At 35.0% G+C, this 22,425-nt stretch overlaps 1 protein-coding gene and 1 pseudogene across 1 annotated transcript; one reads left to right on the top strand and one right to left on the bottom strand.

Moving 5' to 3' along the window:
- Positions 1-6,741: 6,741 nt before the first annotated feature.
- Positions 6,742-8,124, bottom strand: LOC143530208 (NADH dehydrogenase [ubiquinone] flavoprotein 1, mitochondrial pseudogene; annotated as a pseudogene).
- A 4,212-nt stretch (positions 8,125-12,336) lies between these two features.
- On the top strand, positions 12,337-16,712 carry LOC143530219 (uncharacterized). The gene is made up of 6 exons (XM_077025823.1): positions 12,337-12,435; positions 12,560-12,651; positions 12,992-13,091; positions 13,188-14,049; positions 14,880-15,013; positions 15,775-16,712. The coding sequence occupies exons 1-6, from the start codon at positions 12,356-12,358 to the stop codon at positions 16,544-16,546; spliced, it is 2,040 nt and encodes a 679-aa protein (XP_076881938.1). The 5' UTR covers positions 12,337-12,355; the 3' UTR covers positions 16,547-16,712.
- The last annotated feature ends 5,713 nt before the right edge of the window (positions 16,713-22,425 follow it).

Here is a 22,425-nt window from a genome sequence, read left to right as displayed (position 1 = left end):
TGGTTGAATTATTTTATTGATTGTGGTTCTTTGGTTGCTTTGGATATTTTTAGTTTGATACCGATCTTGATATGAAAGCTCTCTCATTCATTTGACCCGTTTTAGGTTTTTTTACGGGTATGGATCGAATAAATGGGTTACATTTTCTCCGTTCAAACTTTTCTTCCTCTATCGTAAACCACGACTAGACACCACTAATTCTCATTCATTAATCCTCTCAATGTCTGCATATATCTACTCGATTCAAACCCTAACTCCCTCACTCGTCGGATGATCGTTGGGAAAATCGGCAAGAAAGAAGCCACCGTAACCTAATTTGGATTAAGAGAGAATTAATTACAGAAATCGAATGAGCAAAGAGGGGAATGAGTAGCTGAAGATGAATCAAATCTTAGTTGTGATTTGAGAGAGAGTCCGTGAAATCGACGGTGGGTTTATCAGGTTAATCTCTTCTTCACTTTGTCTAGCAATTAGAGTCGATTTTATTCATCAGAAGGTTTGTTTTCTTAATTTCGATTTTGTATTGTTAAATTATGGTTTCGAGATTATGTGTTGTATGTTTAATTTCGAATGAGTTTTGAAAGTATATGTTTCCGATTGCTAGAGAGACAAGATTTGTTACATAGGTTTATTGATTTAAATATTGGATGCAAAATGAGGTTATTTAGGTTTATGTGTGTGTCCGTTTCTAGGTATGCATGTATTCTCGTGGATCTGCTAATGATTCGTTTTAGTGGCGATGCATGTGTTCGTTTCTGGGTAGTATCGCGCCTCCCTTGAATTTAGGTTGTCTTTCTTTTTCAATAGCATCTTCTAATCTTATAATTAGCCAACTAACTGCTATATAAACTCATAAAATGAAGTTGGGTTTCAAAGCATCAGGTACTTAATAAAATGAGCATACGTGTTCTTCTATTTTCTTAACCGAGTATGTGTGTTTGTTATCATTGATTTAATCAGATATGTATTATTTGTAAGTGTGAATGCGGTGGAGATGAATGGGAAGACAAGAAGCGGATGGATTTGATTGGAAAATGAGTGGATGCAGCTACACATTAACAAACTCAATGAATAAGAAGGTTACAAAATGTATCACAGGAAATGGTTATGCAATTGTAGGTAAGCTTTTTCACAAAAACCCTTAAATCGGACTAGCTTTTTTTTCTCACCCTTGATTTTGATGTGTTGTGCAGATAGAGATTCTATGGTTGCGTTCAAGAATATGACCAGGTGCAAGTAATCTATTGCTGGTATAGCCTTCCGTTCATTTATCCTTAAATAACGAACCCGAACATGCTTCGTTATGTTCGTTCGGGTCATTTACAGGCCTAACACAAAGAATATATGATCAACTTATTGTGACTGTCATTATTATACCCGGTCTTTGAGATTTACCTGTTTACTAATTTTTGTTAATCACATATTGATAAATTTTCGAACTTATCTTTTAATGGTCAAAATTGATTCAAAGTTATTTACTTTTCAATTGCAAACTGCAAAGTTACAGAAGAATGCTATATGCAATATAAAAAAATTGCTTTAGGTTTACATTTTCTTGCAGTTGACTTTTTAAAGCCAAATGGTTCAAATGGAACATTTTCATATGTCAAATGACATTAAATGGCACAACTATGAGCTGTTAATAAAGATGTTCAGTTTTGCACTACCTTTGTTAGTTTAAACGAAAACGCGGCATGTTTAGTTCATGAGGCATGACAAAGAAAAACGGTTTTTTTAGGGTCAAACATGCCTATATAAATTAGGTCAAACTAATCTGTTTAGTCAGACATAATGAGGGGGGTGTTATAAGTAGGGTAAAATAAGAAATCCCAAACACCTCTTGAGTCTTTTAAATAGTTGCCTTAACTGGGCATAAGATTTGGATATGTCCATTTATATAGTTGCTTTAATCCCAAACTCCTCCTGAGTCTTTTAGGTTTCTTTGTTGTTTGAATTTGATACTTTATTAGTCTTTAGTCAGTGGAAATATGTATTGATTTTTTTTTCTAATTAAGTTATTTTGTGAGTATTGAATTTAGTAATTTTTGTATGTCTTTTAGTAAGCTTTGGAAACGAACCTTTATTTTTGGATTTAGCTGTTCACGTAAAGGTAAACAACCTTCTTTACGCACACTTGACTTTATTGTTATATTATAGTATCTAACACTAGAGGGTGCACAAATCGGTTTAAAACTCAAAACCGGTTTGGGCTGAAACTAGTTCGGTTTGGTCAACAAAAGTGAAAACCGGTTTATGATCGGTTTCGGTTCGGGTTGAAACCAATTTCTTGACCAGGTTACGATCGGTTTCGATTCGGGTTTTGGCCGGTTTCGGTTCGGGTTTTGACCGGTCTTGCACGGTTTCGGTTCGATTAACCGGTCTGAAACCGATTGAAACCGTAGGTTCGGAAACGGTTTGTAATTTTCTCCACCAAAACCGGTTTCAAACCGGTTCTGTTTCGGTTCAATTTCCGGGTCGGTTCGATTAACTGGTTTATTTTCCCACCTCTATCTAACACTATAAAGTTTTAGAATGATTGCCTTTAGTGTGTTGACCATACATTGTAAATATAGTTGTATTGATTCAAAAACTGTATATTGCTTGATACCATGTGGCCACAAGAAAAGAAACCATAGTCTGAATCACAAGTTGTTTTGACTATAATTGTTCGAGCTGATATATTTGTCAAAGATTACAAAGAGAATATTACATTTTTTATAACATCGATATGTTGCAGTAAGAAAATACTTCTAATGTTACTTTTTACGCTCTAACCTTAAAGAGATTCATGAAATGTATTTCCTTTTCATACTCTCCATTTCTTTTCATTGTAATTGTTTGTTAAGTTATAAGTATTTTAAACCTAAAACTGCCGTACGCAGATTCAGATAACTATCCATTTTGAAGCGAGTTACCGAGTTATTATTTTTTGGGGTTTATAAATAATGAAACTAACCCTAGAAGTTCTAGAATTGAGAATCAAGATGCTATTAATGCTGCCACTGTTAGATTCCTTGCTGACCCTAAAGTGGCAGTTTTATACAATATATAGATATAGATTGTTACTAAAATAATATAGTTGTAATAATTGTATGTGATTTTGTAGGCACGAGCCGGAATCTGAGAGGTCCATTTTTTCCCGTTAACTCTGTTGACAAGAGGACTACTTTGATATACATTTATGACCGTGTTAAGTGGGCAAGTGGCATAGAACAAGCAAAGGTGCCTCGAAAGTGCTGGATTGTTATCCTTATCTGACACACCAGGACACGACAATGCATAGGAGGAGTTTGGCATCCTAAATGTTACCGTTGTCATGCTTGCAGTTTACCAATTTCGGATTTTGAGGTCAAACTCTACTCTAAGTCAAACTTACTATAGACAAGGCAAACTTACCTTCATTTTTGTAACCTTAACCGCCTTAAAAGAGATTTATATTTTGAAAAAAAATGTCAGCTTTAGATTCAAAATACAGTTTACATATCACTCTCCATCCTTGAAAAATATAACATTTCTTTAATATTGTTACTTTGAATTCAAGTTTGACTTTAACCTTGACTTCCCTACTCATCTGTGTAGTTCTCCATGTCTGAAAACCGTCACTTCCAAAAATCATGATATAAAGAAGACCGTCACCCGAGATGTTATGTTTGCAAAAACTTAGTTTCTTTTTTATCACACATGCTACTTTTATATGCGATTGTAGATAAAGGTAGTATTTTTTACCTCTTCTAATTATATGCAGATACCAACAAATAGAGGAGGCGATCTGATTAACAACTCCAGAATTAGCTTCTAATTATTGTAATCAGGAATCCAATTGCTCCACCCGTAAATGGCAACATGTATACATATATCACACTGAAAATGTGATGCTTCAAGGCTTCAGTTAATTATAAAAATGATTTTCAGTTGCTTTGCATATTCGATAGATTATAAATATGTTTGATATGAAGTGTAACCTCGTGTAGTAGAGCAAAAGAGTTTTGAGTACTTGGTTAAGGTGTGACTCAAGATTTCTAAGCAAGCATTACTCTGTTCTTGATATTATTTTACATGTTTATTTAATTCCAATATGTTAGAAGTATTAATTCGATAAATTATAACGTTTCGTAGTTCCAAGTTGATCTACCCAATATTTTTAATCCAAGATAAGTCAATGTCACTAAAAGCAACGTTATTAACATGTCTAAATATCTATGTTCAACTAATGAGGAACTCCGACAAGTGATGTAGCATGATGGTATTCTTATTTTGAATCAGGTTCGTATTTTGTGCTTTAGCCTTTCAATATCTCAACAAATATGCTGTTTGAGATGTCAATTTGCCCCCCAAAAGCCCACTAGCTACAATTAAACTCCAGTTCATCTATAAATCTATCACATCTCAAGTCCTATCCAACTATAATTCGCCTCGGACTTCAGCTCAAAGTTATGTTTAAGTTGAAACTTAAACACATCTAAAGCAAAAACACTAAGTATACATTAATAATAATAATCAGTGGCGGACATAAGGTTTAGGCAGGGGTAACCCGGGTTACCCCTCAACTTCCATTCCGTAGTGTAAAAAATTTTTTATTTTCGTCGTTTTATATATCGGGTTACCCCTAAACGAAAACTGGGTTACCCCTCAAAGATTTTGATAAGCCCACACATTAATTAAAAGCCCACACAACTTAAATAAAATAAAACCAAAAAAATAATATAATAAAGTTATAAAACAATTACCATCTGCGATCTGCTCCCAGCCTCCCACCATATCCAGACGACCAGACCAAACAATTACCAGCCACCACCGTCGGCCCCTTCTTTAAAAAGAAGGAGATGCCACTGAACAACGAACCCATGCAAAATGTATTTTATCATATTTCAAAAAACTTGACTTTGTTTTTTATGCGCACTTGATGGAAGATGTTTTAGGCCACACAAATGTACTTTCAAAACTTCTTAAAAAAAAGTCAAGATTTATTAGAAGCGGCTAAGTTGATAAATGGAACAAAACGAGCATTGAATGATTTAAGGCAAAACGGGTTTGCTTCAATGTTGGAAAAAGTAACATCTTTTTGTGTAAAAAACAACATCAAGATGTTAGATATGACGGAAACGTATGGTAAGGCTAGAAACCAAAAGAATGTCATTACTAATCGACATCATTTTGAAGTTGACATTTTTAATATGGTTTTGGATATGCAAATCCAAGAATTTGGAAATCGATTCAATGAGGTAACAACTACTTTGCTAGAAAACATGTCGGGTTTAAATCCTTGTGACCGATTTTCTAAGTTTGACACGTCTAAGATAATTGCATTTTCTGAGATGTATGAGAAAGATTTTACTACAAAAGAAAGAGGGTGTCTTTTGGGTGAGCTTAATGTCTTTTATCACTCTGTAAAAGAAGATGAAAGATTTGCAAAACTGGATGGAATAAGTGATCTTGCTCGTCTAATGGTGGAAACCGGAAAACATCTTTCTTTTCCTTTGGTATATCGGATATTGAAGCTAGCGTTGGTTTTACCGGTTGCAACCGCAACCGTTGAAAGATGTTTTTCTAAAGTGAAGCTTATCAAGACGGATTTACGCAATCGAATGGGTGACGATTATTTGAACAATGCTCTAATTTGTGCGGTCGAAAGAGAAACATTTAATAAAGTAACGGAAGACGATGTAATGGCCCGATTTCAATCTATTAAATGCCGAAGAGGAGAGATCATCTATTAAGTAGGTGTGTTAACTTTATTTGTTATCGTCTTTTTTTTACATGAATGTATGATGAAAACAAAAAATTTTAGGTTACCCCTGGAATTTAGTTCTAGATCCGCCACTGATAATAATAAATAATAATAATAAAATTATACTAATATATAACTCATTTAAACAACTTCATTATGAGATATAGTCTCAAAACATTAAATCAAAAAGAAAATTTAATACATAAAAAAACATGATACAACCAGCAAAATATAATTTATTTGTTAACTTTATAATATTTAATTTTAATACAAAAATCCTTAAACGTCATTCACAACATTGATTGATCTACACAGGTACACATCAAAGTTTATGTTTCAGATGAAACCTAAGTACATCATAACAGAAACCCTACATACTTAAACAAAAACTAAAATAATGAAAAACGGATAAACAAAAACATCACCTCGACTATAAAGAACAAAACAACATATGATACAACTAACAAAAACACCAAACATTAACTCATTGCGTATACTTAAAATTAAGTTCCACCTCCAACAACAAATATACCCCATCTCGGTAAAAAAGAAATTAAAAAATCCAAAATGACATTAAAAGCGATATCCATGGTCCATGTCGGTTAATTAAAATAATATAAAAAAATATGTATTCAACTGAATACTTAAATCATAAAATTAGTATTAAACATAGTCATTCAAAATAATATTAAAAAAAAACCTAAAGAAACACGCGTAACACGCGGGCTAAAAACTAGTAATAATAATAATCACTTATTTCACTTCCTTACATACGTTTAAACTTTAAACATAACATAATAATCACATAAACAACGTTCAATTACTGACTTGTTTCAACTCTCTATGAACACGCTCCTTGATCCGTCTCTCGAGCTCGGGCCTAAAGTGCCTAATGAGACCCTGAACGGGCCACGCCGCGGCGTCACCTAGCGCGCATATCGTGTGCCCTTCGATCTGTTTGGTTAACTCTTGTAACATATCGATTTCCTCTAATAACATAATAATCACATAAACAACGTTCAATTACTGACTTGTTTCAACTCTCTATGAACACGCTCCTTGATCCGTCTCTCGAGCTCGGGCCTAAAGTGCCTAATGAGACCCTGAACGGGCCAAGCCGCGGCGTCACCTAGCGCGCATATCGTGTGCCCTTCGATCTGTTTGGTTAACTCTTGTAACATATCGATTTCCTCTAATTTCGCGTTCCCGACTTTAAACCTCTCCATAATCATCCACAACCATGTCGTACCCTCCCGACACGGTGTACACTGACCGCAACTCTCGTGCTTGTAAAAATACGCCAGCCTGGCAATCGCGTCCACAACATCCGTCGATTTATCCATCACCATAACTGCCGCTGTCCCCAACCCGCTTTGCACGTCTTTCAATGCGTCAAAATCCATCAAAACATCATCACAGACGCTCTTTGGTATCAAAGGCACCGACGAACCGCCAGGGATCACCGCAAGTAAGTTATCCCAACCGCCCCGAACACCGCCACAATGCCGCTCTATCAACTCCTTTAACGGTATACTCATCTCCTCTTCCACCGTACACGGCTTGTTAACATGACCCGAGACACAAAACAGCTTCGTTCCCGAGTTGTTCTTCCTCCCAAACCACCGCAAACCACTCGGGCCCACGTCTTAGAATCGTCGGAGCAACCGCAACCGTTTCCACATTCGTAACCGTCGTCGGGCACCCGTAAAGGCCCGTATTCGCTGGAAAAGGCGGTTTTAGCCTTGTTTCCCTTCAAGACTCTCAAGAAGCGCGGTTTCTTCACCGCATATATACGCGCCTGCACCGTAATGTATATGCACATCAAAATCGTACCCTGAACCACATGCGTTTTTCCCCAACAACCCGGATTTGTAGGCTTCGAGCCTTGCTTTCTCGAGGCTTATTCGCTCGTTAACATACTCCCCCCGAGTGTAAATATACGCCGCGCTAGCACGCATCCCGACGCCCGCAATTAAACAACCTTCCAACAGTTTATGCGGGTCGTGTCGCATAATTTCACGATCTTTGCATGTCCCGGGCTCGCTTTCATCCGCATTGACAACAAGGTGCGATGGTCGACCATCGGAGACTTTGGGCATGAACGACCACTTGAGCCCGGATGGGAAACCGGCCCCTCCACGACCACGTAAACCCGATTTCTTGATTTCTTCCACGATCCAGTCCGTGCCTTTGAGAACAAGGTCTTTGGTTCTATGCCAATCACCTCGTTTCCGGGCTCCCTTGAGGTATGGGTCGTGTAACCCGTAAAGTTTTGTGAAAATGCGATCTGAGTCGCTTAAGTTACCGAACTGGGTTTTCGTGGGTGGTAACGGTCTCCAAGTTTTGGTGTGACGCCATGGTGGTGACGATTTTTGTAGAGAAAGAATGCACTTCATGATGGATGTCACAGGAGAATGGGAAATAATATTTGTATGAATTGTGAAAGTAAGTGTCAAAATAGGAATGCTTAGTTATTGATCCGTTTTTCATGACAAATGTTTGTAAGGATGGTGATGAACTAGTCAAATATCATACTACAACCATGAGATCCATTTCATATATTCAAAAGAAAATTGTGAGTGTCAATCATGTCCCGATTTAGGTTGATGGGTCGAGTTTGTTGAACTATTGTGTAATTTATTTTAATCAAAGATATTAACTTTAACTCGAACACACTTAAAATTGGATAACACGAACACGACATTGCCTGTGTAACTCATTAATCTAAAAGTGTCAACTAAGTTAATATGTTGTTTGTCGTTCAGAAAAAAAAAGTTAATATGTAGTAAATTGTAATCAAGTGGCAAATGGGCTGGTGTGTTAACTTTATAAAACGAATTTTGTATTTTAAATTCAAACGGGCTAACGGATTAATTAGAATGACAAACCACAATCTAATAATTTTCGTATCGTACTTTTTGAGACATCTCGTGAATTACATTACACCTAAAAATGATTATTGAAAATTTTAGAATAAAAATGAGAAGCCAAATTAAGTGATTTGCAGGCCATAAGGGAGGAACTAGTTTAAGGCACGTTTTAAAAGGTTTGTTTTGACCCGTGCACATTTTAGAAAAATGAGCCCATTGGGCCAACTTCTAACTAATTCTATCAGGTGGGTTGTTTAGAGGAAACATGTCATCACATAAATGGAGGTCAACTCAATTACTATAGCAAGGGTAACAAAAATAAAAATGATGTGAAAGATTTGTAATCACAAAAAAATAACATTAAAAAATTAATAAAAAAAATCATAATTCAAAATTTAATTAAAAATTAAAAAAAGTAAAAACACAAAAATGTTTTCATCGTATTTCTCATTCTAAAAAAATACAATGGTGAGTGAAAATAATCATTGTGTTTTGTGTTTATTTTCGCCATTATTTGTGTCTTGTGTTTTTTTTCTTTATATTGTGTTATATTACCCAACATTGTGCTATATTTTGCGATCTGTTGTGTTTTTTTAGTTATAATTATGTCTTTTGTTAATTTTCGTCAATGTGTCTTTGATCTCGGCATTGTCTTTTTGTTAAGTTTATTGTTATTTTTATTTTTTTGTATATAGTATTTTGAACATGAATGATGGCGGAAACATTTAATTTTTTAAATTCCTCAACACCAAACAAGCCGCAGAGATACGAGATGCCATCACCGATACTTTTCTAGTTAATAATGTCAATGCTAGGGTATTGCTTGATTCAGGTGCAAACCAGAGTTTTATAGATTATAACTTTTATAGTCTATTAAACAAACCCTTAACAAAATTAGACAAAACTTTAAACGTAGGAATGGCTAATGGTGACCTAGTAGGAATTTATGAAGTATTAGAAAATGGTAAAATCTTGTTAGCAGGATATGTCATACATGTCCAATTGTTACCCATGACATTGGCTGATTTTGATATAGTCATAGGTATGGACTGGTTATCGGCTAACCAAGCCCGCATCATATGCAATAGAAAAACCATAGAACTTCGAGCAACAGATGGAAAAATAGTTCAAAGAGGTGGAGATAAAGATGCCGATCAGGGTAGCACAATATTCATGATTAAAGCTAACAAATGCATAAACCAATGATGTTTAGCATTTATGGCATATGTAACCGAAGAATCCAAAATGAAAGAAATCAATGATGTATCAGTAGTAGCCGAATTTTCATATGTATTTCCAGAATAGCTACCAGGAATACCACCAAACCGAGAAGTTGAGTTCAAAATTGACCTGATGCCCGGAACAGCTCCAATAGCTAAATCTGCATACCGACTAGCACCGACAGAAATGAAGGAGCTAAAGAAACAACTAGACGAGCTGTTAGAAAAATGATTCATTCGACCAAGTTCTTCACCTTTGGGAGCTCCAATTTTATTTGTTAAGAAGAAAAATGGGTCAATGAGAATGTGCATCGATTATAGAGTTTTGAATAAAGTAACTATTAAGAATCGATACCCGCTACCTAGAATTGACGATCTGTTTGATCAGCTCCAAGGAACGAGTTTCTTTTCAAAAATATATTTACGTTCAAGATATCATCAGTTTAAGGTCCAAAAAGAATATATACCCAAGACAGTCTTCAGAACATGGTATAGACATTATGAGTTTATGGTAATACCATTTGGACTTACTAATGTTCCAACCACATCATGGATATGATGAACATAATTTGTAAACCATATTTAGATAAATTTGTAAACATTTTTATCGACGATATACTTATTTATTCTAAATCAGAGGAAGATCACAAAGTTCATCTCAGAAGTTTACTTGAGTTACTTAGAAACGATAAGTTGTATGCTAAATTCTCTAAGTGTGAATTTTGGCATCATGAAATACAATTTCTTGGCCATGTTGTCAATGCAAGTGGCATACAAGTAGATCCTGCAAAGAATGAAGCTATAGCTAAATGGGAGATCCCAAGGTTACCAACCGAAGTCAGGAGTTTCTTAGGTTTGGCAGGATATTACAGAAGATACGTAGAGAATTTCTCCCGAATTGCAGTCCCATTCACTACATTAACTCGTAAGAATATTAAATACAAGTGGGAACCAGAACAACAAGAAGTATTCGACATGCTAAAACAGAAACTTCCAAATGCACCAATCTTGGCTTTACCAGAAGGTACCGAAGACTTTGTTGTATACAGTGACGCTTCTCACACAGGTATGGGTTGTGTTCTTATGCAAGAAACAAAGTCATAGCTTATGCTTCACGACAACTGAAAGTACACGAAAAGAATTATACAACTCACGATCTGGAGTTAGGTGCCACAATATTTGTATTGAAATTATAGAGACACTATCTTTATGGAGTAAGATTCATAGTGTACACTGATTATAAGAGATTAAGGCATATTTTTGACCAGAAAGAATTAAATATACGTCAAAGAAGATGGATGGAGACCTTAAATGACTATGACTGCGAAGTAGTCTCCCATGAAGGAAAGGCTAATGTCGTAGCAGGCGCATTAAGTCGAAAAGAGCATGAGAAACCCAAAAGGGTTAGAGCATTAAGATTAGAACTGCAGATTGATTTGATGGAACAACTGAATAATGCTCAAAAGCAAGCAATAGAAGAAAACAAGATTGATGAAGAAAAACGAAATGGTACCATTGACTCATTAGTCAAAGGTAAAGATGATATCTTCAGACTTAGGAATAGAATATGGGTACCAATTGTAGGAGACTTACGTGAGAAGATTATGAATGAAGCTCATAAGTCTAAGTATATGAAGCATCCAGATAGTGATAAGATGTATCAAAATCTTAAGGAAAACTACCAGTGGAATGGAATGAAAAGAGACATAGCTTTGATGTTGCCAAATGTTTGACTTGTTTACAAGTTAAAGCAAAACATTAAAAGCCGTCATGCTTATTGCAACAACCAGAATTACCAGTCAGGAAATGGGATATGATAACCATTGATTTTATCACTAAACTTCCAATGACTTCATGTCAAAACAGTGCTATATGGGTTATTATAGATAGATTAATAAAATATGCCCATTTCCTACCAATGAAAGAAACATTCTCAATGGATAGATTAGCGCGTCTTTATAAAGAGTGACATGTGGTGATTGACGGTCCGACCGGGGATGGCTATAAATAGTGAGCATGGGTTCTTCATTCTTGGCATCCCAAACACCTAATCAATTCCGCTTTCTCAAAGTTCGTGCCACCGAATTGGAGTCCTGACGCCACTCTAGAGTTTCGGCATTCCATACCCCGACACCCTACGTATAGTTGAGTACTTTGCGTTCGTCCATAAGGTAAGAATTATGTTTAAGATATTTCAACTCATAGTTTAAATTCTAGTCGAGGGTATAACCTAAACCTTGGAAAGTTTATAGTTATATTTAAGTTTTTTATATATAAAGTTTACAAAAATAGACGGTTCTTTATTGTTAAGAAACAAAAAGTTTTGCATATAAAGGTTATTAAAGAAACTTCAATTTTTTTATATAAAAGATAATTGTAAATAATTAATTAAAAAAACATGATGGACATGTAGTTTTGTAATTGTAATTGAGTTTGAGAAAGCAGGGTAGTTTCGTAATTGGAGGGAGGGCAAACAAAGGAGTTGAATTGAATGAGATCCAAGCATTAGCCGAAAACCGCTGAATTGAAGGTCAGCAATGGCGTCAACTGAGAAACCCAAACCCCGGCCCATTATCCGTATCGGTATCTTCCTAATTGTTCACAGCTTCCTAGTCAGGTACCTACGCTCCTTCACTTCAATTATATTGTTTTCAGATTTAGATTTAGATTTAACAAACTAGTAGTAGATATGCTGCTTATTATTATTATTATTATTATTATTATTATTATTGCGTGTCTAGTGTTGTTTGCTGCACAGCTGCAGTTTTGGCTCTCTTACTCTTACCTCTTCTTGCCAACAAAACCTACGTCTCAGAAAATGCCCTAATGCCTGGTCAGTTCTTTAATCTTGTTTAGTTATTAACTTTAGGCCCAACAGACACGTTTACTTTTAACTGGTGTTCGCTTAGTTATGTTCATTTAATTTATATGTTCAGTTATTCTCGTTAGTTTATGTTTGTGAACCGCTCGCTTGTACAATTAATGAACTAACATAAGCGAGAACACGGACATGTTCTTTTTCTTAATGAGCAAGCACAAACAACAAAACCCCAATTGCTTGTTTGGTTTAACCTAAACATACGTAAACAAGTTTGTTTACAACGCTGTTGTCAGTTAGTATATTTGATTTTTTGTTTTCGCTGTAACTAAATGACCCTAGCCTAATCTCACAGGTTCTGCAAGTCCTATGATGACTGATCAGGATGTTTCTGGGGCAAGCAGATTCATCAATGAGCTAACTACCCTGAAATCAAACTCTCAAAGGAGTAGCATGTATCTAAATCCTTATTCATTTCATTATTACAACATAAACTTATAATTAAGTCTAACTAGTAACAAAATTTTGTTTTTTTTTATCTATAAACTCAGAGAAATTCCAAGACTAATAGCACTGCACATGGCAAACTTAGGTGGACAAGTCAGTTATCATAACTTCCAAAACCATCCAAACAAATTCCACCCTCTTCATTTTTTTACAAGTCCCAATGCAGAATCAAACCGTGTGAATCAAAGTTGTGAACAACATGCTACAAACACAGTTGGAATTATCAGGGCGCCACGTGGCGATGGTAAAGAATCTATTGTGCTTGTGACCCCTTACAACCCTGTAAATCTTACTCAAAACGAGGCTACATCTTTAGGAATCGCATACTCTGTCTTCTCATTATTGACTCGAGTTACTTGGCTAGCCAAAGATATTATCTGGCTAGCTGCAGACTCGCGTTTTGGACAGTATAACTCGGTATCTGCTTGGTTAAAAGATTATCATACGCCTTCATTTGGTGGTATTGTGAACCTACATCGTGACATGTGTCATAACAGCAATGATGTGCATGAATCAAAGCTGGATATGATTATTGAAACCCAAGTGTCAGATACTCTGAAACGAGCTGGAACCATGACTGCTGCGCTTGTGATAAAGGTTGCAAACGCGGGTGATGCGGGCGGGAAAGATGTGTTAAACGTTTATGCTGAGGCGTCTAATGGTCAAATGCCGAATCTTGACCTTATTAATGTTGTGAGTTATCTGGCAGTGCATGGTCAGGGCTTTCGAGTGCAGGTGGAGAAACTTGTGTCTTTGCTTGATGCCAGGTGGCTGAATTTTATTGGTGAGGTGTTTGAGACAGTTGGGAAAGTTTCTAGAAGCTTGAATCCTCAATGGAAATTTGGTATTTCTGTAAATGAGTATGTTGAAGGCAGTGCTACCCTTTTTAGTTCACTCTATAACCAGGTTAGTTTTTGAGTCCGCTTTCTATATTAACACAAAGAACAAGTTTCAGCTTGTAAACGAACTGAACGAACCTGAACGGAGCATGTTCGTGATGGTTCGTTTAACTTTAGCTGTACAAACAATCAAATGCTAACATTTAAATGAATGGAGTTTCCTGTTCATGCTCCTCATGAAGAAAATGAACGTGCTCATGTTCGTTTAACTTTAATCGAACACAAACAGTTAAATGAAAGTAGTTTTCTGTTCACGTTCATTCGTTAAGAAAATGAACGTGTTTGTTTATGATCGTTTAACTTTAACCGCACAAGCGATCGGACATGAACAATTAAACGAGCAGGGTTTTCCTGTTCATGTTCGTTTGTTTAGAAAATGAACATGTTTGTGTTCGTTTATGCTCGTTCGTTAACAACATAAACGAGCGGTTCATGAATGGGCATAACTAACTAAAATTAATTAGAAGCTATTGTGAACAGCAATGTTTTGGGCCCAAAATATATTAAAACTATTCTAAATTGTAACAGACCTAAAAATTTTAGTTATCATATTAATGAACTTAAACAGACGTAAAGTAACGAAAATAAATGAACATAAAACGAATTTAAATGAACGAACGTTCACGAACATAAATGACCGAATGAACATGCATTCATGTTTGTTCGTTTAACCAAAGGAACTTTTGTTCAAGTTCGTTCATTAATTATGTAAACGAACTTCCCGCTGATAAGTTCACCAACGGTTCATTGAACATATGAAGAAAGAAAATAAAATGAATGCATAACACAAATAAATAGTTTTGTTCGATTTAACTTATTCTTGGTTTGTTGTGTTAGGCGTTAGGTGTCCCGACTGGTTCCCATGGTGCGTTCCGTGATTATCAAATTGATGCAATTACTATGGAGATTTCATCCAAACTTTTTTCTACTAATAAAGGCAGACAAACAGAGATTTTGTTTCGAAGTGGCAGGTGCGCGTCTTTATTATGCCATACAAAATTGCTTTTTAGTTGACACCATTTTAAATTCTAAACAAATCATATAGAAGTGAACATGGAATAAAACATACATACACGCCAATATTTTCACAAATTGGCAGAATCCCTGCATTTTTAGTTCATTGAACAAAAGGTTGAACACAAAATGCAAAATACAAAATAAAAGAACATGAGATACAAAATACTAACATTCACAGTTTTATTCTAAATAGAGTATAATAGTATTACATGATCAAGCAAAAATGTTAAACACTTGTATATTTATATATGTTTTTTTTCTAAAACAAACTCAATTCAACCCCATTTTTTTTTAAAACGACCTGTTTTGACCCGAAGTCATTTTGCTTAAAACTCGTTTTGACCCGAACTTATTTTGTTTAGAACCTGTTCTGAACCGTTATCCGAACCCACCTGCCCACCCAGTTTGGCAGGCCTAGTGATTACCATATTTTACATTTACTTTCTTAACAACATTATTTATCTTAATAACTAATTTAGTTTACGTTTATGTTTTCAATGAGCCCCGTCTAAAAGTACAAGTATAGACACAGGAACATACTATTCACGAATAATGTATATATACATAATACGTTATTCATTAATGTAAACGATGGTAACGATATGTGAAATGTAGGACTGTTTGTGCGATAAAATAGTTGCATGAAATATAATATTTGTTGAAAACATCATGGAAAGTTCATGACTCTTATTTCTAATTTTTTACTTAAATGCAGGCTAATTGAAGGAGTTATACGATCGGTTAATAACCTACTAGAAAAGTTTCACCAATCCTTTTTCTTATACTTATTAACATCATCGAACAAATTCGTATCCGTTGGAGTCTACATGATCGCCTTTTTATTGCTTGTTGCACCTCTTCCCGTTCTTGCTGCTTCTTTATTTTCCGATGCCAATAAATCCGAAAATAATGAACAATTTAAATCATGGAAATGGGTTTACCCAACAAAAACCGTGTTTCTCGTTCATTTGTGGGGAGCCATCGTCTCGTTACTCCCATATTTAATATATCAAATTCCAGTCTCTCAACCGACATCTCGCCTTCTTATTTGGGCTTCCGTCTCAGTCTTTATCCTAACTGTTTTGGGTTCCTTTTTTAAAGCCCTGTCCATTCATTGGGCTCTTTTGAAATCAGTCACGGTATCAGCTGCGTTTATCGGGCTGTGTTTGATGTCGGTTATAAACTTTGCAACTGCTGAAATTGGGGCGTTATTGTTGGTTCCAACGTGTTTGATGGTTAAACCGTTTCGGGTGGCGCGTAAAATTCAGTCGGCTTTGAATTTAGGTTTGTTGGTAGTCGGGTTTCCGGGTGTTACATTTTTTCTGGTGAAAAGCGTGTTTGAGTTTGAAAAGGGGTTTAGTTTGGCTGAGTTTTGGTATTGGGTGGAGTCTTTATGGGCATGGAATAGTGCCACTTATATCTATATATGCATGGTTCATCTTCCTTGTTGGGTTTTGTGTGTTTACATTTTGTTACATACTTGTTAGATTTTGTTCAATGAAGAAGGTTAGAACTTGTTTGTCTTTGTATCATCTTTCTTCATTAAGACGTGTTTGTGATCCCAAAGAACTTGATTGTATAATAGATAATGAACGGCAACAGACTTAACAGGTTTAGATGAAACCAATACAAGTCGTGTCGGTTTTATTTTAATACCATAACTAGTGGGTTTATCCGTTGATATCCAACAGATGTTTAATTTTGTGTCATTTCTTCCCCAATGTTTCAATGACTTAGGGCCTCACTGTGATGATAGCAAGTATACTGGATTGCTTCCCAATACTGGTTTTGCAGGTGTTACCCTGCTACCGAACGAGTACATCTTCACTTTTTACAAGGACAATTTTGATATATGTCATACTGCTGTTGATTTCTTCCGTGTCAACTCCAACGCCATATACTTTGCTCTTATTGAAGTTAATTTTGAATCCCGGTGAAGAGTTTCTTCACTGTCGTGCCAAGGTATCCATAAATCGGTAGATATCAACGTCGACTACCCTTTGCCATCTCGTTAATATGGTAGTAATGACCGGCACAAATGTTTGTTTAATAGTTTTACAATCAAGCTCAGTCTAAGATGAAAGAAAGAATAAAAGCACTCCAGAGTGCATAGTTACTGTATTTATCTTTTACAAGATGATAGTGGTGTTACGTATGGTCCAACTGTCGGATTGTTGGCAAAAGCGTACAGTTAAACAATCAATTCATAAAAGGTTCTTGGTTACTGTTACATAAGAGTTTTCTTGAATGTTTATAGTAAAATCAATTTCATCGAATCATTTAAGTTACTTGAAACTTGAAAGTATGAAGGGATTTATAAAAGTTTATCACTTTCTCTAGACACTTTAGGGGATGTTTGGGATTCTTTATTTTACTTGTTTATAACTTTTCATTAAGTTTATAAGTTGTAAAAGTGTAACTTATGGAACTTTTCCTCTCACAATTTAAACAATCCCAAACACCTTATTACTTCTTAAAAAGTTTATAAGTTATAAGTTGGTGAAATAAGCAAATCCCAAACACCCCTTAATATATGAAAATATGAAGGAATTTGCAAATGTTTAGAGAATTTCATAAACTTTCGATTTGTTTACTAAAATCATTAAAGCGTTTAAATTGCTTTATAAAAACATTATTTGTAAAGTTATTAGTTGATTTTATAAATATTTATTCTATTTGTTTTTTCATATTACTTGCAATTGGTAAAGTACTTTACAAACACAACACAGACTTTGAAGAAATATTTTTATAAAAATCTTTAAAAAGTTTAATTTGTTCTATTAAAACTCTACTTTTGTTAACTCATCAACTTTTTTAATAATCATTTTGAACAATTACCCGTAATTAATCCCTAAAGTTTTCCTAAAATAATAAGATTGGGTATTGAGACTTAAAAGTCACATATATGTGTACTAAGGTTTTAATTTTGTAACAATGTTAGGCACTAACTTTAACTTCCGTTAAATGCTAACATAGTTGTTAGGCATGAGCATTACCGCCATTACACATTCTTACAATTGTGATACTAATCAAAACATGAAATTGCCATATAATTCCATACAGTGAATGGAAGGAAGTAAGGGTGTGCATGGGTCGGTTTGAAGCGGTTTTGAGCCAAACCCATAACCATAACCGATATGTCGGTTAATGGATAACCAAAACCATAAACGATTTGTTATGACGGTTACGGTTAATCGGTTTTGAAGATTAAAGCGAGTCGGTTATGGGTTGGTTAACCGTAACCAAAACAACATAATTGGGCCTAAAAGTTTGATACCAAATATTAAAAAAAATGACTTGACATAATTCAACAAAATATATAATCCATAATATTAATATCAAATGTTGAAAAAATGACATTATATAATCTAACAATGAAAATTAAGTTAATTTGATAACAAAAGTTGAACCAAACACATCAAAATAGTATAATCCGACAATATGTTTGTTGAAAATAAATCCTAAACATATTGTTGGTTAAATAAATGGGTCGGTTCGGTTATGGCGGGTTTGGAAGTATCTATAACCAACACCGACCCGCATTTGGCGGTTTTCTAAACTTCATTAAAACCGACCCGCCGGTTATGACGGTTATCGGTTAAAATCGGTTCGATTATGACGGTTATGGTTCGATTAACGGTTATGACGGTTAAATTGCTCACCCCTAGAAGGAAGTGTATTGTCACACCCCCGTCTAGGGCCTAGGAGTATGACCCATAAGTTGGTATCGTGATTGTAAATAAATCAGAGTTACGTTTAATTGCGGAAGACTTATAAACTTTAGGATCGAAAATGTAATATTTATATTTACAATCAAAAGATGGAGTTATAGATACACCCGTTAAGTTGTACAAAAGATTACTTGTTTATGTTTTATAAACCACCATATATTTAAGTTTACAAAAGAAATCCAAGCCATTGGATATATCAATAGCACTTCGACATTCCAAGTGCTAATCTTGTTCACATGCAAAATGTAATAAAATACGTCAGCAACGAATGCTGGTGAACACGCTAACGCAAAAATACTTTCTTTTACTTAATTACCCTCGAGGCTACGTCTACCTCGGCCCAACGTGGCTTAGGAATAATCAAGTCAAATAACACATTATAGACTAGAGCCTCTACGCTAGGTCACCTCACAAACACCGCAGCGTTTGACTTTATTAAGTACCCGTAAATATACACATACGGTCGTACTCCCTGCAGGAGAGCGTCCTACGACCAAGGGTGGTGCGATCATGCCCATACATCGCATAGTACCACCTATGTAAGGATCCAGACATATGTATACCACAGCCTGAGGGCTAGGTTTATACCCATAGTTATAACGGTTTTAGGAACACATAGTTCCTTGTAAACAATTTCATATAACAAGTTGACTCTTTTGAAAACAAGTTTAAAAGTTTGGGGGCGTATTCACCTTATCTCTTTAGGATCGGCTTCACTCACCGTCCAAGGGCCTTTCCCCTTCTTTATCTCGAACCTATAGTTACGAGTATAAATATTTGTTAGTCGGATACACGATCTGGCTTAAGACCTTTAGTCTTATATCTCAATCCTCGATTGAACCTCTAGTTAAATTTTTATTTACTTGAAAACCTCTTGTTTAAAAGTAAATTATAAACCTTTAGTTTATATTCAAAACCCGACGTTTCTTCTTCTCCAAGAAACGTAATCTTTTATTATTTAAGAATACTCTTTATTCATTAAATAATATTTTCATAACAACGAATATATATATATATATATATATATATATATATATATATATATATATACTTACACACATATATATGTTATCACATATTCAACATTCACTTTTTCATTCATTTCTTTGTTATGTTTTCTTTTCTTTTCTTTTATCGAGGTATCAAGTATAACCTCGACTTAAGGCCTAAGCCTTGAATATAATATTAAATTATATTGAATTCGATATTACGCCTAACCTTAGTGGCGTACCGAAATTCCTAGGGACTTGAGCAACACTCCAACGTCGCTTTACTTTGCTCGACACGCTATTCGAGGAACGCCAAACCTTCAACACTTGAGGGGACGATTCTCGAGATTCCTCGCCATTATAGCAACACCTTCTTGATGAATGAGGGTGGAGGGTGGCACGAACTTCGAGGAAACGGTGGTACACAAACGAGGGCTAAGGACACGTTTATCGAGGCAGATCGTTAATATGAACTTGGGATTTTAGTGAGATGTTAGAGAGAGAGAGTTGAGAACTCAGTTTGGTGTGTGGAAAATGAGAATCCGGACCTTGCTATTTATAGACGAAAAATCGGATCCCATCGCGGTACGCGATGGGCTTCTAGGCACCCATCGCGTACCGCGGTGTAGCCCAGGTGAGTCACCCATATAGGCCTGCCATGTGTCGACACGTGGCAGTCCCCGCTCCACGTGGCGACACATGTCAGCAGTGTTGCCACGTGGTGACACGTGGCAGCACCTAGTGCCACCGTGTGCCACGTGACACACGTGTCACAACTTGTCAGAAGCCCCATCGCGGTACGTGATGGGCTTATTCTTTTGTCCATCGCGTAGCGCGATAGGACAAGAAATCAGATTTTTTGTTTTTAACCCTCAAGTTTGGAATTTGGCAATTTTAGTCCCTAAATTTTGGAAAGTTGATACTTTGAACTCGAAATTTTCACGGTGTTACATGTATATAATCATCTATTGTGTTTTTTGACATAATATTCCAAAACAAAAATAAAAGGACATCACGAGAGTTAAAAACAATGTCGTTTTATCTTTAAAAGTAAAAAAAATTGTGTCAAACATATGTTTGTTTATGTTAAAACTCTTTTTAAATAAAAATATATTTGAAGGTTTCTTTTTTGCAATCAAAATACCTTAGTAAATAATAATTTAGATATATTTAATTTGGTTTTTATTTTAAAAACAAGAAAACCTAATTTAAACATTTACTCTCAATGAGTATGTTACGCCCGTACGCTAAGTTGGTTCGGTTTTGAATAAAATTTATATCGAAACTTAGAGTAAAATAATATTTATTTTGAATTTTATTAAACATTATATATAAAAAAATCAAATTTGTCACTTCAATCAGAAACCATAAAAAACAAAACAAATATGGCACTGGTTCCAATAATACCGATATCGACATTGTTCGGTTAGTATCAGTTCTACTTGATTCATTGTCGTTGGCAATTGGCATAGTTTACGAGCCAAAAACAATTCATTATTTCGAACACAACTCGTGGGTTACGTACTTGTACGTGATATTGTTTACGCTAAAAATGTTTATTTTCAACGATTTTATCAAATTAGCATTACTTGACGTAAGTAAGAACCCATAAAAATGTGTTTTAAATTGATCAAAAACTATACAAACGAATATTGGTACCGATTTCGAAAATAACAATAATGGTATAATGTTGTTCAGTCAGTATCATGTATGTTCATCACGATACCAGTACGTTATTCGCAATCGGTACAACATACAATATGAAAAAAGTGTCATATTCAGAATACAAATGGATAAAAACCATTCTTACTTTACAATGTTCGCATTTAAGTTTCACGACATATCAGTCCTAAATATATAGTATAGCAATTTCACGTTCTGATTAGTATGACAATTTGAGTGAGAAAGTGTAATGACAATAATGCCCTCGGTTTTTTACATATGCCGATCATTTCTGTTAACATTAATGAAATTAAAGTTAGTACATAATATTGTTACAAAATTAGAACCTTAGTACATATACATGTGACTTTTAAACCTTAAGTCTCAATCTTGTTACTTTAGAAAAACATTAGGGACTATTTACATAATTGTGTCATCATTATTTGTTCTTAAAATATTCTATTTGACGTAATGACATCTTAACCTGTTAATTGTCAGTTTTCTTGACACTTTGTATTTGACAGTGTCAATATGTTATTTAGATTTTTTTTCCGGATTTCTTTATTAGATGAGTTTATAAAAGTATTCACTTTAGCTTCTATATATATATTTTTTTATAATTTGATAAAAGCAACACTTCCCTGTAATTTATTCATCTTCTAAAAACTTCTTACATCTTATTCTCTATATCTTTATCTATCTATTCAATTAAATAGTAGTTCTTTATTCTTTTTTTTTTTCCTATTATTTAGTGTTTCTTCTTCAATTTCGTTCAAGAAAAAATGTCCGCCAATGGATCTGAGAGAGGATTGATCTTAGCTTAGGAAAGATGTTGATTGAGTCTCATTGGCTAAGGCCGGCACCAGGTGGTTCTTCGGTAAGCTTTACTATTTTTGAATTTGTTGTTTCGGCTGCTTCTTAATGATGTCTTCGAATCTTAGGGAACCTTCCCGCTATTTGGTCTTCACTGAAAATATCATATCC

Source organism: Bidens hawaiensis, unplaced genomic scaffold (genome assembly GCF_021521415.1).
Source record: "Bidens hawaiensis isolate Kalapana, Puna unplaced genomic scaffold, B.hawaiensis_p1.1 tig00008861_1, whole genome shotgun sequence".
NCBI classification, from domain to species: Eukaryota; Viridiplantae; Streptophyta; class Magnoliopsida; order Asterales; family Asteraceae; genus Bidens; species Bidens hawaiensis.
Note: the sequence above shows the minus strand (reverse complement) of the source record. Positions and strands in the feature narration are given on the sequence as shown.

Coding starts and splice junctions, on each gene's coding strand:
- LOC143530219 (XM_077025823.1), top strand. CDS start 12,356: ATGGCGTCAACTGAGAAACCCAAACCCCGGCCCATTATCCGTATCGGT. Junction 14,050..14,879: donor TTAGTTCACTCTATAACCAG/GTTAGTTTTTGA, acceptor TTGTTGTGTTAG/GCGTTAGGTGTCCCGACTGG. Junction 15,014..15,774: donor ATTTTGTTTCGAAGTGGCAG/GTGCGCGTCTTT, acceptor ACTTAAATGCAG/GCTAATTGAAGGAGTTATAC.